Genomic DNA, 12498 nt, shown 5'->3' with positions numbered 1-12498 from the left:
TCCAGACTAGGCAGCACAGAGCTGTCAGCTGAGCTTCCACAAAGGAGCCGATCCTGTTGGCTCAGATGGGGCTCTGTTGGGCAGTCCCTTTAAACTGGACTGCCCCAAAGAGCTCACAAAACAACTGATCCAGCAGGAGGAACTCTCCCCACAGACTCAGCTGGGGCTCTGCTGGGCACCCCATCAGCAGAAAGGAAGGAGGGAAGATCCCAAGTCTTCCCCGCTTTCATTCTGCTGGCCTTGGGAGCCATGGCCAGCAGAAAGGAGAGAGGGGGCTCTCAGAATTTCCCCCCTTCCTTTCTGCTGGCCTTAGGGAGAGTTCTGCTTCCCAGGATCAGCTCCTTTGCAGGCTATGTCATGCAGTTTGGTTTCAACCAGGCAGCCTAGGAGAACCCCAGCCAAGCCTGCAGGGAGAGCTTAAAACCACCCATGAAATGACTGCCAGTCATTTAAACCCGACAGCCCAAGGGGTCCACTCATCAGTTGTTAGGTTTAAATGACTGGCAGCCATTAAACCCACCCATTTTGCTCACACTCTGCTCCCCCCACCCCCCCAAAGCAGGGTGGAGAAAAACTGACCAGTTTCATGGTTGCTGGCCACCTGTCATCTGTTAGATTTAAATGGCTGGCAGCTATTTTACCTGTCTGTTTCACTCTCCCCGCCCCCCCCCCCCCCACTTCCAAGCTTGCAAGTGAACTAAGAAGGGATTTAAATCCCTTCTCAGTTGACTCACTGAGTTGTGCAACCACCACAAGTAAACTGGCTTTTATTTATTTATTTATGATTTCTATCCCGCCCTTCCCAGCGAGTGGCTCAGGGCGGCTTACAACGTAGAATCTAACATAAATAGGATTTAAACATTTAAACAGTAAAATAGTTAAAACATTTAAAACATTTAAACATTAAGAACAGCAGAAGTTTAGTAAAACCACACTCAGTTTCTTTTGCCAGTTAGTCATAGGCCAGCTGGAAGAGGGTTGTCTTACAGGCCCTGCAGAACTGAGCAAGGTCCCGCAGGGCCCTCACCCTTCCACCAGGAAGGGGCCATAACAGAAAAGGCCCGGTCCCTGGTAGACTTTAAACGGGCTTCTTTTGGCCCGGGGATAACCAGGAGGCTTTGAGTTCCCGATCTCAGTACTCTCTGGGGAACATGTGGGGAGAGACGGTCCTTCAGGTAGGCAGGTCCTAGGCCATATAGGGCTTTGTGAGACCCCAATGAACCTCCTTTTCCCCAGCTCACTCTGATCCCTGTTCACAACTCATGTTGATGCGACCACGTTTTGTTTTGCTCCCTACCATGAATCAGATAAATCCGAGTAGCACATCTACAGAATAATATTTTTTATACTTTCATCCTGTATTCAGTGGTGATCCTGAAAGTATGAGAGGCTAGTACTCACCTTGGAAGGTATACATCCAACATTCAAGCAGGTTCCACCTAAGGTCTCATTTTTCTCCACACAAACAGTCTAGAATTGAAAAAAGGGCATTTTTATAAATTACAGACGGTTTTGTTTATAATCTTCACCCTGAAACTCAAATGGGTCTTAGTAGATTCCTACGATAATCTTTTAATTTGTGAATGTTTTATTTGCTGGGTAGCAGTTTCCACGTGCTATGTATCACAAAGCAAGTTTTCACAACTGATGCCAAGAACACCTCTAAGGGAATGTTGCAATTATGGTTAAATGTGGAACCCGGCTATTTAAAAGCATATTTGTCAATCATGAGATCTCAAAAATAACCAGTCCTTGAATATTGAAACAAAGTTTGGTTTATCGATAATCCATGTGGCTCAGCCGAGCTGGGGATTGGAACTGATACTTTGTAACACTACAATACATGCTTTAAAATGGCACATCAAAGGTTCTATAAACAATCCTACATTCACGTGTGAGATTCACACACTGGGCTCCTTATCTATATTGCAGCTAGCACAACCTGGGTTCAGGCCTGGCTGCGCCTGAGAACAAGTCCCAAGAGGTCTTCTCTTCAAAGAGGACATTCCTGCATTTGTTAGTAACAGCGAGGGAAGAAAGGTGGGGGTTGCTACTTTGATGTGCATAGGTTTAGTTCAGGGTTAGTAACAATTCTATCATCTGAATACTATAATAAAAGATGAATATACAATGCTTGACAATATTATCTGATGGCCATTTATTTGACAGATCCTATGAGTAGGCAAGATAGAAATAATTTAGTCAGAACTATTAGAAACAGCATTAGACTTCCTTGTCGAAAGAATGGGTGACACCCCCCTTCACTGGCATAACCACCCATAAAATAATACCAGCTACATCATTACATGATTGAATTAGAAAAACAGTACTTAGACAATTCACTAACCCATAGAGCCCTTCCTCCAGATATGAAATGCATTTAGCCAAGTGGTCCATTTATGCATCAAGTTTACACAAAGCTTTAAAATGCACAACAGCACTTGTTCAAACATGCACTTTTCTTTCCCAGTATGTGCAAAGATTTATGTATTGCATTCAATGCAATTAAAATCTTCAAAATGCAGTCAAAACTTTAAGAAGCATTTTGCCTTCTGATCTCATTGCTAGAACCTTTTGCAAGATTATCTGGGTTAACACTATAATACCTGATTTATGTGACCATGCCTCCTCACCTGAAAGCCAAGTTGAGCAGCTTTTATAGCAGCAACGTAACCCCCAGGACCAGATCCAATAACTGTAATATCAGCATCTACTAACAGAAAATATTGGAAAATACCTTGTATTATAATTAATTTCTACAAACACAAATAAACACAATAGTTTCTATTGCACAAATAAACATTAAATGACCTAGCATTAAATGAAAGAAGGAATAAAGATTCGTTTATTTCCAATTAAATAAAGGAAAAAATCTAAACAGAAAATGAGAGAACTGTTGGATTTTTCTGACAGTTTTTAAAACTCAGGAGGCAGTCTGAAGCAATAGAACAAAGCAGTAGACAAGTGCACCTTTAAGACCAACTAAGTTTTATTCAGAATGTAAGCTTTCGTATGCTCTTAAGCAGACTTCATCAGACAAAAGGGGAATGGCAAGCAGCAGTTCTTAATATAAGTGGGCAGTGAGTTGGCACATAGAATCATGGGAATGTTTTTAGCAGATTAAAAGAATCACAAACAGGGATCTGTGTTTGTTAGTGTTAGAACAAAGCAGGGCTGAAACAACACTGGAGGGTGATAAAAAGCAGACTGCTGTCGTAGGTGCGAAGTGCCATAAATCTAGATAACATTCTGGCTTTGTTAGTTTAAATAGAGGGCATAGTTTCTCGAGAGGTTATAACATACATTATAGTTTGCCACTTTATTTTAATGTCTTCCTTTTTTCCCAATGGCCAGTGTTGTTTCAGCCCCGCTTTGTTCTAACACTAACAAACACAGATCCCTATTTGTGATTCTTTTAATCTGCTAAAAACATCCAAATGATTCTACGTACTAACTCACTGCCCACTTATATTAAGAACTGCTGCTTGCCATTCCCATTTTGTCTGACGAAGTCTGCTTAAGAGCATACAAAGAAGAAGAAGAAGAAGAATTACAGATTTATACCCCGCCCTTCTCCCTAAATCAGAGACTCAGAGCGGCTTACAATCTCCTATGTCTTCTCCCCCCACAACAGACTCCCTGTGAGGTGGGTGGGGCTGAGAGCGCTCTCACAGCAGCTGCCCTTTCAAGGACAACTCCTGCGATAGCTCTGGCTAACCCAAGGCCATGCCAGCAGGTGCAAGTGGAGGAGTGGGGAATCAAACCCGGTTCTCCCAGATAAGAGTCCGCACACTTAACCACTACACCAAACTGGCTCTCATTCTGGCTCTCATTCAAAAGCTTCCATTCTGAATAAAACTTAGTTGGTCTTAAAGGTGCACTCGTCTACTGCTTTGTTCTAGTTTTCAGCACTGTTTTCTGAGTCGTATTATTTTGGTTTTATTTCTGATGTTATTCTATGGATGCACCTCAACATGGTGCATGCAGGCCCCTTGGTGCCCACCAACGCCTTTTTGGGGACCTGCCAAGTATTTTTAGGAGGTATGTGGGACCAGGCAGGGCTTTTACTCAGCAAAAAATTCCGATTGTCACCTAGAAATTTAGTTAACTGTGCATACATGTTTGATGTTGCTTTGGCAGCAGCTGCCACCACAACACAAGGATCTACACTGTGTTACCAAGGCTAAGCTGTGGCAATCATTTTGTGGCAGGTTCTGCCTCCTGTGGAAGCCATTTTGCTGCTGGGCCAACCATGTCATGTCAGAATTCCAAAGGTGCCCTCAGGTTCAAAAAGGCTGAGGACCCCTTGCGTACAATCTCCATGTTGTAAGTCATCTGGAGCCCGTTTTAAGGAAAGACAGGGTGCAGATATCTGAAGTAAATAATCACACCAATGCAGTCATATGTGATCTGTACAATAAAGCAAGTTTCTGTTTGTGTAACAACTGCTAAACTAGGAACCCTGAGAGTAAGCTGGATGAATACTTATATCTACTCTACCAAACAGCAAGTTATCATTATTTTTTTCACATTTCTGTCTGATAAATGAATACAACCAAGCATATTGGGTTGGATCCAGTACCTCTCAACCACTAAGTGAGGCCTTTCTGCCTGTTCCATTAGACAAAGAAACTCATTTGAATCCTACTCATTGTTCTCCATATTAAGATAGGCAGAGATCACAGTCCAGAAAAATTATAAAAAGTCTATTTATCTGACAGATTATTTAGAGTTACAAGTCTTTAATATACGAAGGAGTTTATCAAATCCCACTGCTTCCAGCATTTTAAATGAGCTATTATGATGTTTAACATTCCTAGGGCCAAGGTATACATAAAGATCTTAACTTGACAGTCTGCAATTCCCACCCCCTTTATTTGAATATCAGCTTTTATTTTATATTCTACTGCTAGAATTTTTAACACAAAAAGGTGGCAAACATGCCTTTGATAACACAGGATGACCAGCGTTCCACTAATTCTAAATTTACCAAAAGTCTTATCTGCATTTATGAAAAACAAGAAAGCTTGCTGCAGATACATCAGCATTATATATTGTTGTTGGCGGAATGGGGAGTGCCGGAGTCCATTCATGGACTCCGATCCCCACTGTGTTTACTGGGGAGGGAGATTAATTGGCTTCCCCATTGCATCAAGAATCTAGTATGCAGCATACAACATTCATTCAGATTCATTACTTAAACACTGTGCACGATAGTTCTATAAAGAATATCCTTGGGAGCTCTCATCAAGACCCAGAAAAGAAGGGTGGTTGGCCAGAACAACCTTGAACAAGACTGAATTCAGGCATTAAGTACCTTTTCCATCCATAGGTACTCATGTAACTGTCAGTCAAGTCTAGTGCCAAGCATCTGGTGTATACCTGATATACACGACAAAGTTCAGCCCTCTCTCTATCTCTGGGGGTCAGAAAAGTCAAGGCAAGCTAGGGTGACCCAGAGAGTCAAGGTTGAGTCAGTGAGTCCAGTAAGCTAGTTTCAGATATCCTATCTATTTGGAACTTGATAGTATATAAACATTCCAAAACACAAAAATCAAGTATAGCATTATCTGTACAAGGAAGGTCACATCACCAGAAGCATCCTAAAGCCTCTTGGAAAAGATTCAACCATACAGGCTAATTACCATAGAAAATAGCGTAGATTTAACAGAGGACTGAGGCTTCAGTCCAGTCCTAATTCCATGACAATTGCACTTACTCTCCTTCTGATATAATGAGCTATGCTACCACCTTTAATAATGCTGACCTGCTCTTGATTTATTTCCCTATAATATTAAAGTCAGACTGCCAATTTTTTCTAGGAAAATATTTTTAAAATGGGACATTTAGTCTTTAGGGGGAAATGTCCATGACATGTGCTCAGCTGCACAGACAACATGCTTACTGAAAAAAAAATATATACAGCAAACAGTCATTTTTTATTTCAAAATATAAAGAAGCAGAAACTTACACAGCAATCCTATATAGAAATAAGTCCCTTTAAATCCACTAAAGTCAAAGAGCTTAGACTGGAGTAACTGGTGTAACTCTGGCTTGGAGTAACTCTTCTTAGCACTGTACTATTAGAAAGGCTTAGACTTTTATGGTTTTAAAATGAAAACTGTTAATTAAAAAAAGAAAGACTTGGATTCCTGAATGTTGCCTTTCAAAGAAAACAAAGCTGCATTAACATGGATGAACTCTTCTCAGCCAACACACAGTGCATGCATTCTCTGTACAAGTACTTGCATTCCAAAAGACAAGGCAGCTTGAGAAGCCACCTCTGGACTTCACACTAGGGACTTTTTATTGCATTTTTTATTGGGTTTTTTTTTGTTTGCGTCCAAAATTTCTGTATTTCCTTAAAATCCTGGATTTCAATACTGGTATGATATTGGGATCTAGGATTTTTTTTTAGAAACCCTGATTTTTTTTTCAGGTCCGACAGACCCAAGAAGAAAAATACTGATTTTTTTTTTTAAGCCAGTCCCATTCCGTGATGGGCACATTCTGGGGCTGGCTTGGTTTCTCCTACAGCGCAGTTTAAACTGAGCTGCAGGAGAAGCTGGCCCCAGGATCTCAGTGTCACGGCGCGGTCTCTCCCTGCCACAAGCAGACCTGGCTGGGATGGCTTCTCTAAATGGAGCTACAGGAGAAGCTGACCCCAGGATCTATGTGCCATGGGGAGAGTTCACCCTGCCACAGAGAGACCTAATTGGGATGGCTTCCCCTGCAGTGTGGTTTAAACCTCTCTAAACTGTGCTGCAGGAGAAGCTGGCCCCAATATCTGACGTTCTGCAGCCAGCAGACTGCTCCCTGTCCCAAAACGGTTTCTGGGGCTGGGTTGTCCAGATGCCAGCCCCAAGCTTAGCCAGCAAGAACAGTCTGCTCCCCCCAGCACAGCTGATCCTCGGTTTGTCTTCTTCAGTAGAAGCCCAGCAAACAGCTGCAAGATGGCATTATCGTCTGCTCCTGCCTCTCCATTGTTTTTGGATCTGCCACTATATATCCGGCATTTTCTTGGGATTCTTTCCCCCAGTTTCCCCAAGAAAACCCAGGTACTTTTGTGACGCCAAAATATATCTGGAAAACACCTAGAAGGTATTTCTGGGGTATATTTACAGCTCGGGTGCACACCCCTACTCCACACAGTGATACAATTCTATAGAGTAGATGCTTTTGTATATTATCCTGCAAAACAGATAGAAATTGTGGGGCTATGAACAAAACAATTTTAACACGTACTGCAATTTTTGAGTTTGCAAAAAAAATTAAGTTAAATAATATTTACCTTGATCAGCGTAAGTCCTTACAGGCAATACAGAAATACCTTGTAAGCCACGGATCCGGCTAAAATGACTTCTCTAATGATAACAGACAAAAGAGAAGTTTCAGTTATTCCATAAGAAAAGTGTTATACTACAGGATTTGTATATGATATGATAGAACAGACTATTTCAGAGTCTACGTGCATTTTACAATGATTTAAAAATGTGCTTATTTTATTGTACGAAAGTTTTTTTTTTTTTAAGATGAGTAAGAGTAACATTATTCAAATATTAATTCTGTTTCCATCTCCACCCATTTAGTCCTAGGGAGGGAAAATCTACCAACTCTCTACAGCTCTTTATCAAACTTGGAAAGTCTGGCTTTTAACAAAGTCTAAATCAGACGTCTCCAACCTTTCTGAGCCTATGGGCCCCTTTGGAATTCTGAAACAGGGTGATGGGCACAACCATAAAACCACTGCCACAAGCGCCAGAGCCAACTATGCAGAGGAAGCCCAAGTCCACGGAAAAGAGGTGTAATTTTAAAAATACACTGAGAAAGAAGGAAGAGAGAGAATAAAACCAACACTCTGGTGGAAGTTGCCATTGAAACAAAGTTATTTTAATCTCCCCAGCCAAACAGATTTTCAAGGGCCAATCAGAAGCTCTGCTGGGCAAGGTACCCACCTGGCCACACCCACTTTCTAAAATATTTGGTACACAACGCTGGGGATCAGTGGTCTAGATCAACACTGACAAGAGTGGTGATACTCTTAATGTTCATCTATAGAGTTCCTACCTCCCAGGACATCTGGATCAAGGTGGCTCAGCAGTACCGCTGCTATCAGACCTGTCAGCTGCATTTGATACAGTCGACCATCAGCTGCTGTCCAGCCATCTTGCCGACAAAGGGATATGGGAGTCTGCCTTACAGTGGCTTTCCTCTTTCCTCAAAGTCAGGGACAAAGGGTGGCAATCGGGGAACTGTCGTTCCAGAGACACCCACTTATCTGCGGGGTGCCCCAGGGGGCGGTTCTTTACCCAATGTTGTTTAATATCTATATGCGCCCCCTTGCCCAGATGGTCAGGAGGTATGGGCTGGGGTGTCATCAGTATGCAAATGACACCAGCTCTATCTACTGATGAGCGGCCGGTCCAGCTGCACCCTGGAGAACTTGGACCTGGCGCTGCAAGCCGTGGTATCATGGCTCCGGCTGAGTCGTCTAAAGCTGAATCCGATGAAGATGGAGGTTCTTTATCTAAGTCGCAGCAGCCCGGGAAGGGTGATCCCTTTACCAACCTTCGATGGGGCACCATTGATGCCAGCGTTGAGGGTTAAGAGTTTGGGAGTGCTGGAGTCCTCCTTAACTATGGAGGCCCAAGTAGTAGCCACTGCCAGAGCTGCTTTTTATCATCTTCAGCAAATATGGCAGTTGGTCCCCTACTTTAAGTGCAGTGACTTAGCAATGGTGATCCACGCCTTGGTCACCTTGAGAACTGACTACTGTAATGCCCTCTACATGGGGCTGCCTCAGATTTGGAAGCTGCAACTTCCGAACGGTGCAGAATGCTGAATCCCTAGCAGGAGCACATTTAGCCTGTGCAGAGGGCACTGCACTGGCTGCCTGTTGCGTACCAAATCTGTTTCAAGGTCCTGGTATTAACCTTCAAAGCCCTATATGGCCTAGGACCTATCTATCTGCAGGACCGTCTTGCCCCACATGTTCCCCAGAGAGCACTTCGATCAAGTTCTCAAAATTTCACTCGAGCAAGAGCCTTCTCGGTGATAGCCCCAATAATCTGGAACACCCTCCCAGAAGCCATCAGGGCCCTGCGGGATTTATTGCAGTTCCGCAGGGCCTGCAAGACTGAATTGTTTCAGATGGCATATGCCATCTAAATGATGGTGAGGTGAGGGCTGCCACCTCACCTGGATCTATCTCATATTAGTACCAACCACCTAGGATCTGGCCCTTTTGGAGAAAAGAAAATGCTATATGATCCTGCCTTGAATAGATGAAGCAGCACCACTGTGATTTTACCTGATTGTTTTACTGTTTTAATATTGTTCATTTTATGTTGCCGCCTTGAGTCTTCATAGAATGGGCAGGAAATAAAGCTAATGTAATAAAATAAATAAATAGGCATAACAATTCTAGCTGATAGATTTAAAAAGACAGAGGCTTGCAACATTCGCATGGGCAAAGAATTTGTCAGTTCCGGCCAACGAAGTTCATAGTGCTACTAGGAGTAGCAATTTGAAATTTTTTAAAATGATCAATAGACAAAGCCAAGTTTGTGAGCAGATAAGTTTGTGAGCCATAACTTACTTCTGTTCAACACTTACAAACAGTTACACAGCCTTATAAGCCCATTGAAGTCAACAGGCTTTAAAAGGAGTAACTCGTTTTAGGATTGCACTATTAGATCTGCACATGGTTTTGGGTGCAATACCAGCATACAGCAACATGTTATCCAAACCAACTGATTCACAAAGGCTAACAGGTTCCAAACAGCTCTGGAGCAAGTGAGAGGATCCCAGAAAATGGCCAGATATCTTATCGTAAAGTGGTTTTATTAAGCATAAATGCCCTTTATTTAAAGTACCATGGAAGGGGAGGGGGGGGGGGAAATCACATTTTCGTTTCTGAAATCTTAGTCTGATGAGGTCAAAGGAATACACACACCCCTCCAGCAGCGACGGATGTCCTCAAAAGAACGCAGCAGCATTCAGCAATCAAAGTCAGAAATAAAAGCTATCTGTTACCGCAAAAATATTCAACAGAGAAGACGAGACTTCAGAACTTTGCTTTACTGCAGCCACACACTGATGTCAAGTTCATTCTGTCTTTTACTAATATCTGAACAGTCAGTATGTGACCTCTGTGCAAAAGAGGCAACACTAATCTGTGGTGTGATTGGGCAGGGAAAAATTTAAGCTTGGCTGATGATCTAACCTCTCAGTTGTGTCCTTGCTTCCCCGCCCCCCCATGTTGTACAGCCCTGGCTTCCTACCTGAATAGGCAAAAACCACCATGAAAGACTATAACATGTCAGAATGACTCTCGTATTATGTACCTGGCATACCTGTCAACTGGTCAATCACTTTACTAACAGCTGCCTTCCCCCCTTTTATAGCATGGTTCCAAATAAAAATGAACTGGATTCTTGTGGCTCCTTAGAAGACCCTACTTCTTGAGACAATGTGAGTGGCTCTTCACTAGCAGCCGTTTCATAAAGGGGGTATGGAAAGAGAAAACAAACAGCAGAATCAAGGGACCATGAAATGCAGACAGTACAAGGTAAAATTGTAATTACGTAAAATGCATGCCTAATTAGGAAAAATAGAGACTGCTCATGAGTCAACACTTGTAAAGGATGGGGAATCTCAGGTTTTGCTAAGGTACCTAACAACAATGAAACAGTTGGGATGGGGGGCAGAGAGGAGTATGAAATTGCTCAACCCATTCCAGTTCAACAATTTCAAACTACATAGCAGGGATGCATGCCTGACATCTGAAGAAGTGGGTTTTACTCTATGAAAGATTCTGCTGGACTAAAGTCTTGTTCAAGTCCTATTTATTTTGTCTGCAACACCCTAGAAAGGCTGCCCCAATAGAATTATGACTCCACTCAGAACTGCAGTTATAGTCTGTCACAGTACATGAGGTTAGGCATCACCCTAAAGAATACCTAAATTTTCTTCTAGCGTAGCTTTTGTGACTAGGGGAAACTTCATCAAATGCAACTTAGACAGTGGGGAACGAATATTCATTACATTGCATCTAAAGGCATACTCCAGAAAAAAGTCTGCTGGCACAAAACCTTGTTACTAGCCTTTAAAATACTTCTCAATTTCTGCTCATTTGGGAAATCAAAGCGGCCTTCGGAATTCCTGTGCATGACAGGTAGATAGGGTTGCCAATCCCCAGGTGGGGGCAGGGGATCCCCCGGTTTGGAGACCCTCCCCCTGCTTCAGGGTCATCAGAAAGTGGGGGGAGGGGAATGTCTGCTGGGAACTCTATTATTCCCTATGGAGACTTATTCCCATAGGAAATAATAGATAATTGATTCGCGGGTATCTGGGGCTCTGGGGGGGGGCTGTTTTTTGAGGTAGAGGCGCTGAATTTTCTGTATAGCATCCAGCACCTCTCCCCAAAATAACTCCCAAGTTTCAAAAAGATTGGACCAGGGGGTCCAATTCTATGAGCCCCCAAAGAAGGTGCCCCTATCCTTCATTATTTCCTATGGAAGGAAGGCATTGAAAAGGTGTGAAAATGTGATGGCCAAAACTCCCTTTGGAGTTCAATGATGCTTCCCACACCCTTGCTCCTGGCCCCGCCCCCAAAGTCTCCTGGCTCCACCCCAAAGTCTCCTGGCTCCACCCCAAAGTCTCCTGGCTCCACCCCCAAAGTCTCCTGGCTCTACCCCAAAGTCTCCTGGCTCCACCCCCAGAGTCCTCAGATATTTCTTGAGCTGGACTTGGCAACCCTACAGGCAAGCTGAAGAAAGCCCACCTGTGGCACTGCTGCCTGCCCTTAAAGGCACAGGAGCCCCGTCAGAAAAGGCGACTGCACCTCCTCACAAGGCGGCCAGTGAGAGAGAGAGAGAGAGAGGAGGCGGGCTAGAGCGGCCAAGGAGCCTCAGCGTCCCACCAAGGTCGGCGCGGGGCCGCCCAATGCGGCAGGTGAGGCCCCAGAGGCGAGCTCCTCTCGCGCCCCCTTTTCCCCAGCGGCACCCGTACCTGGCCGAGAGCGCAGCACATCCGCCTCCAGTTCTGCATCTTGCCTGGCCCACTCCTCGGCCCGCCGTGCAGGGCGGCGACCACAAGGACGCGGAGGACTCGCGCAAGCGCATTGAGCGGGGAAGCGAGGAGGCGGCGTCCTGGGGCAGCTGCGGGAGGAGTCTGGGAGCGTCGAGACTCGGAGGGCTCCTCATGGCAGCATTTGCGAGGGATCCCCCTGGCGGAGGCGGACTCCTGGTGCAGCAGTTTTCAGCAATAGTTTCCCCTCTCTTATCAGCTTGGAACTCCCGTCCAGTTGCAAGAGTTGACTGTAGGGTTGCCAAGTCCAATGTAAGAAACATCTGGGGACTTTGGGGGTGGAGCCAAGATCAGGGCTGTGACAAGCATCATTGAACTCCAAAGGGAGTTCTGGCCATCACATTTAAAGGGAAGGCACACCTTTTCAATGCCTTCCTTCCATAGGAAATAATGAAGGATAGGGGCACC

General features: G+C 44.1%; 1 protein-coding gene across 1 annotated transcript in view; it reads right to left on the bottom strand.

Moving 5' to 3' along the window:
• Positions 1 to 12200, bottom strand: part of DLD (dihydrolipoamide dehydrogenase) — a 31559-nt gene extending 19359 nt beyond the window's left edge. The window contains exons 1-4 of the mRNA XM_060244739.1: positions 12013 to 12200; positions 7292 to 7364; positions 2634 to 2713; positions 1402 to 1470 (exon numbers count right to left, since the gene is read on the bottom strand). Coding sequence (XP_060100722.1) covers positions 1402 to 1470; positions 2634 to 2713; positions 7292 to 7364; positions 12013 to 12051 — 261 coding nt within the window. The 5' untranslated portion in view covers positions 12052 to 12200. The remainder of the gene's footprint in view (positions 1 to 1401; positions 1471 to 2633; positions 2714 to 7291; positions 7365 to 12012) is intronic.
• Between the last annotated feature and the right edge of the window lie 298 nt (positions 12201 to 12498).

Source organism: Heteronotia binoei, chromosome 8 (genome assembly GCF_032191835.1).
Source record: "Heteronotia binoei isolate CCM8104 ecotype False Entrance Well chromosome 8, APGP_CSIRO_Hbin_v1, whole genome shotgun sequence".
Classification (NCBI taxonomy): Eukaryota; Metazoa; Chordata; class Lepidosauria; order Squamata; family Gekkonidae; genus Heteronotia; species Heteronotia binoei.
The sequence above is the reverse complement of the archived record's forward strand: the minus strand, read 5'-3'. Positions and strand labels throughout refer to the sequence as shown.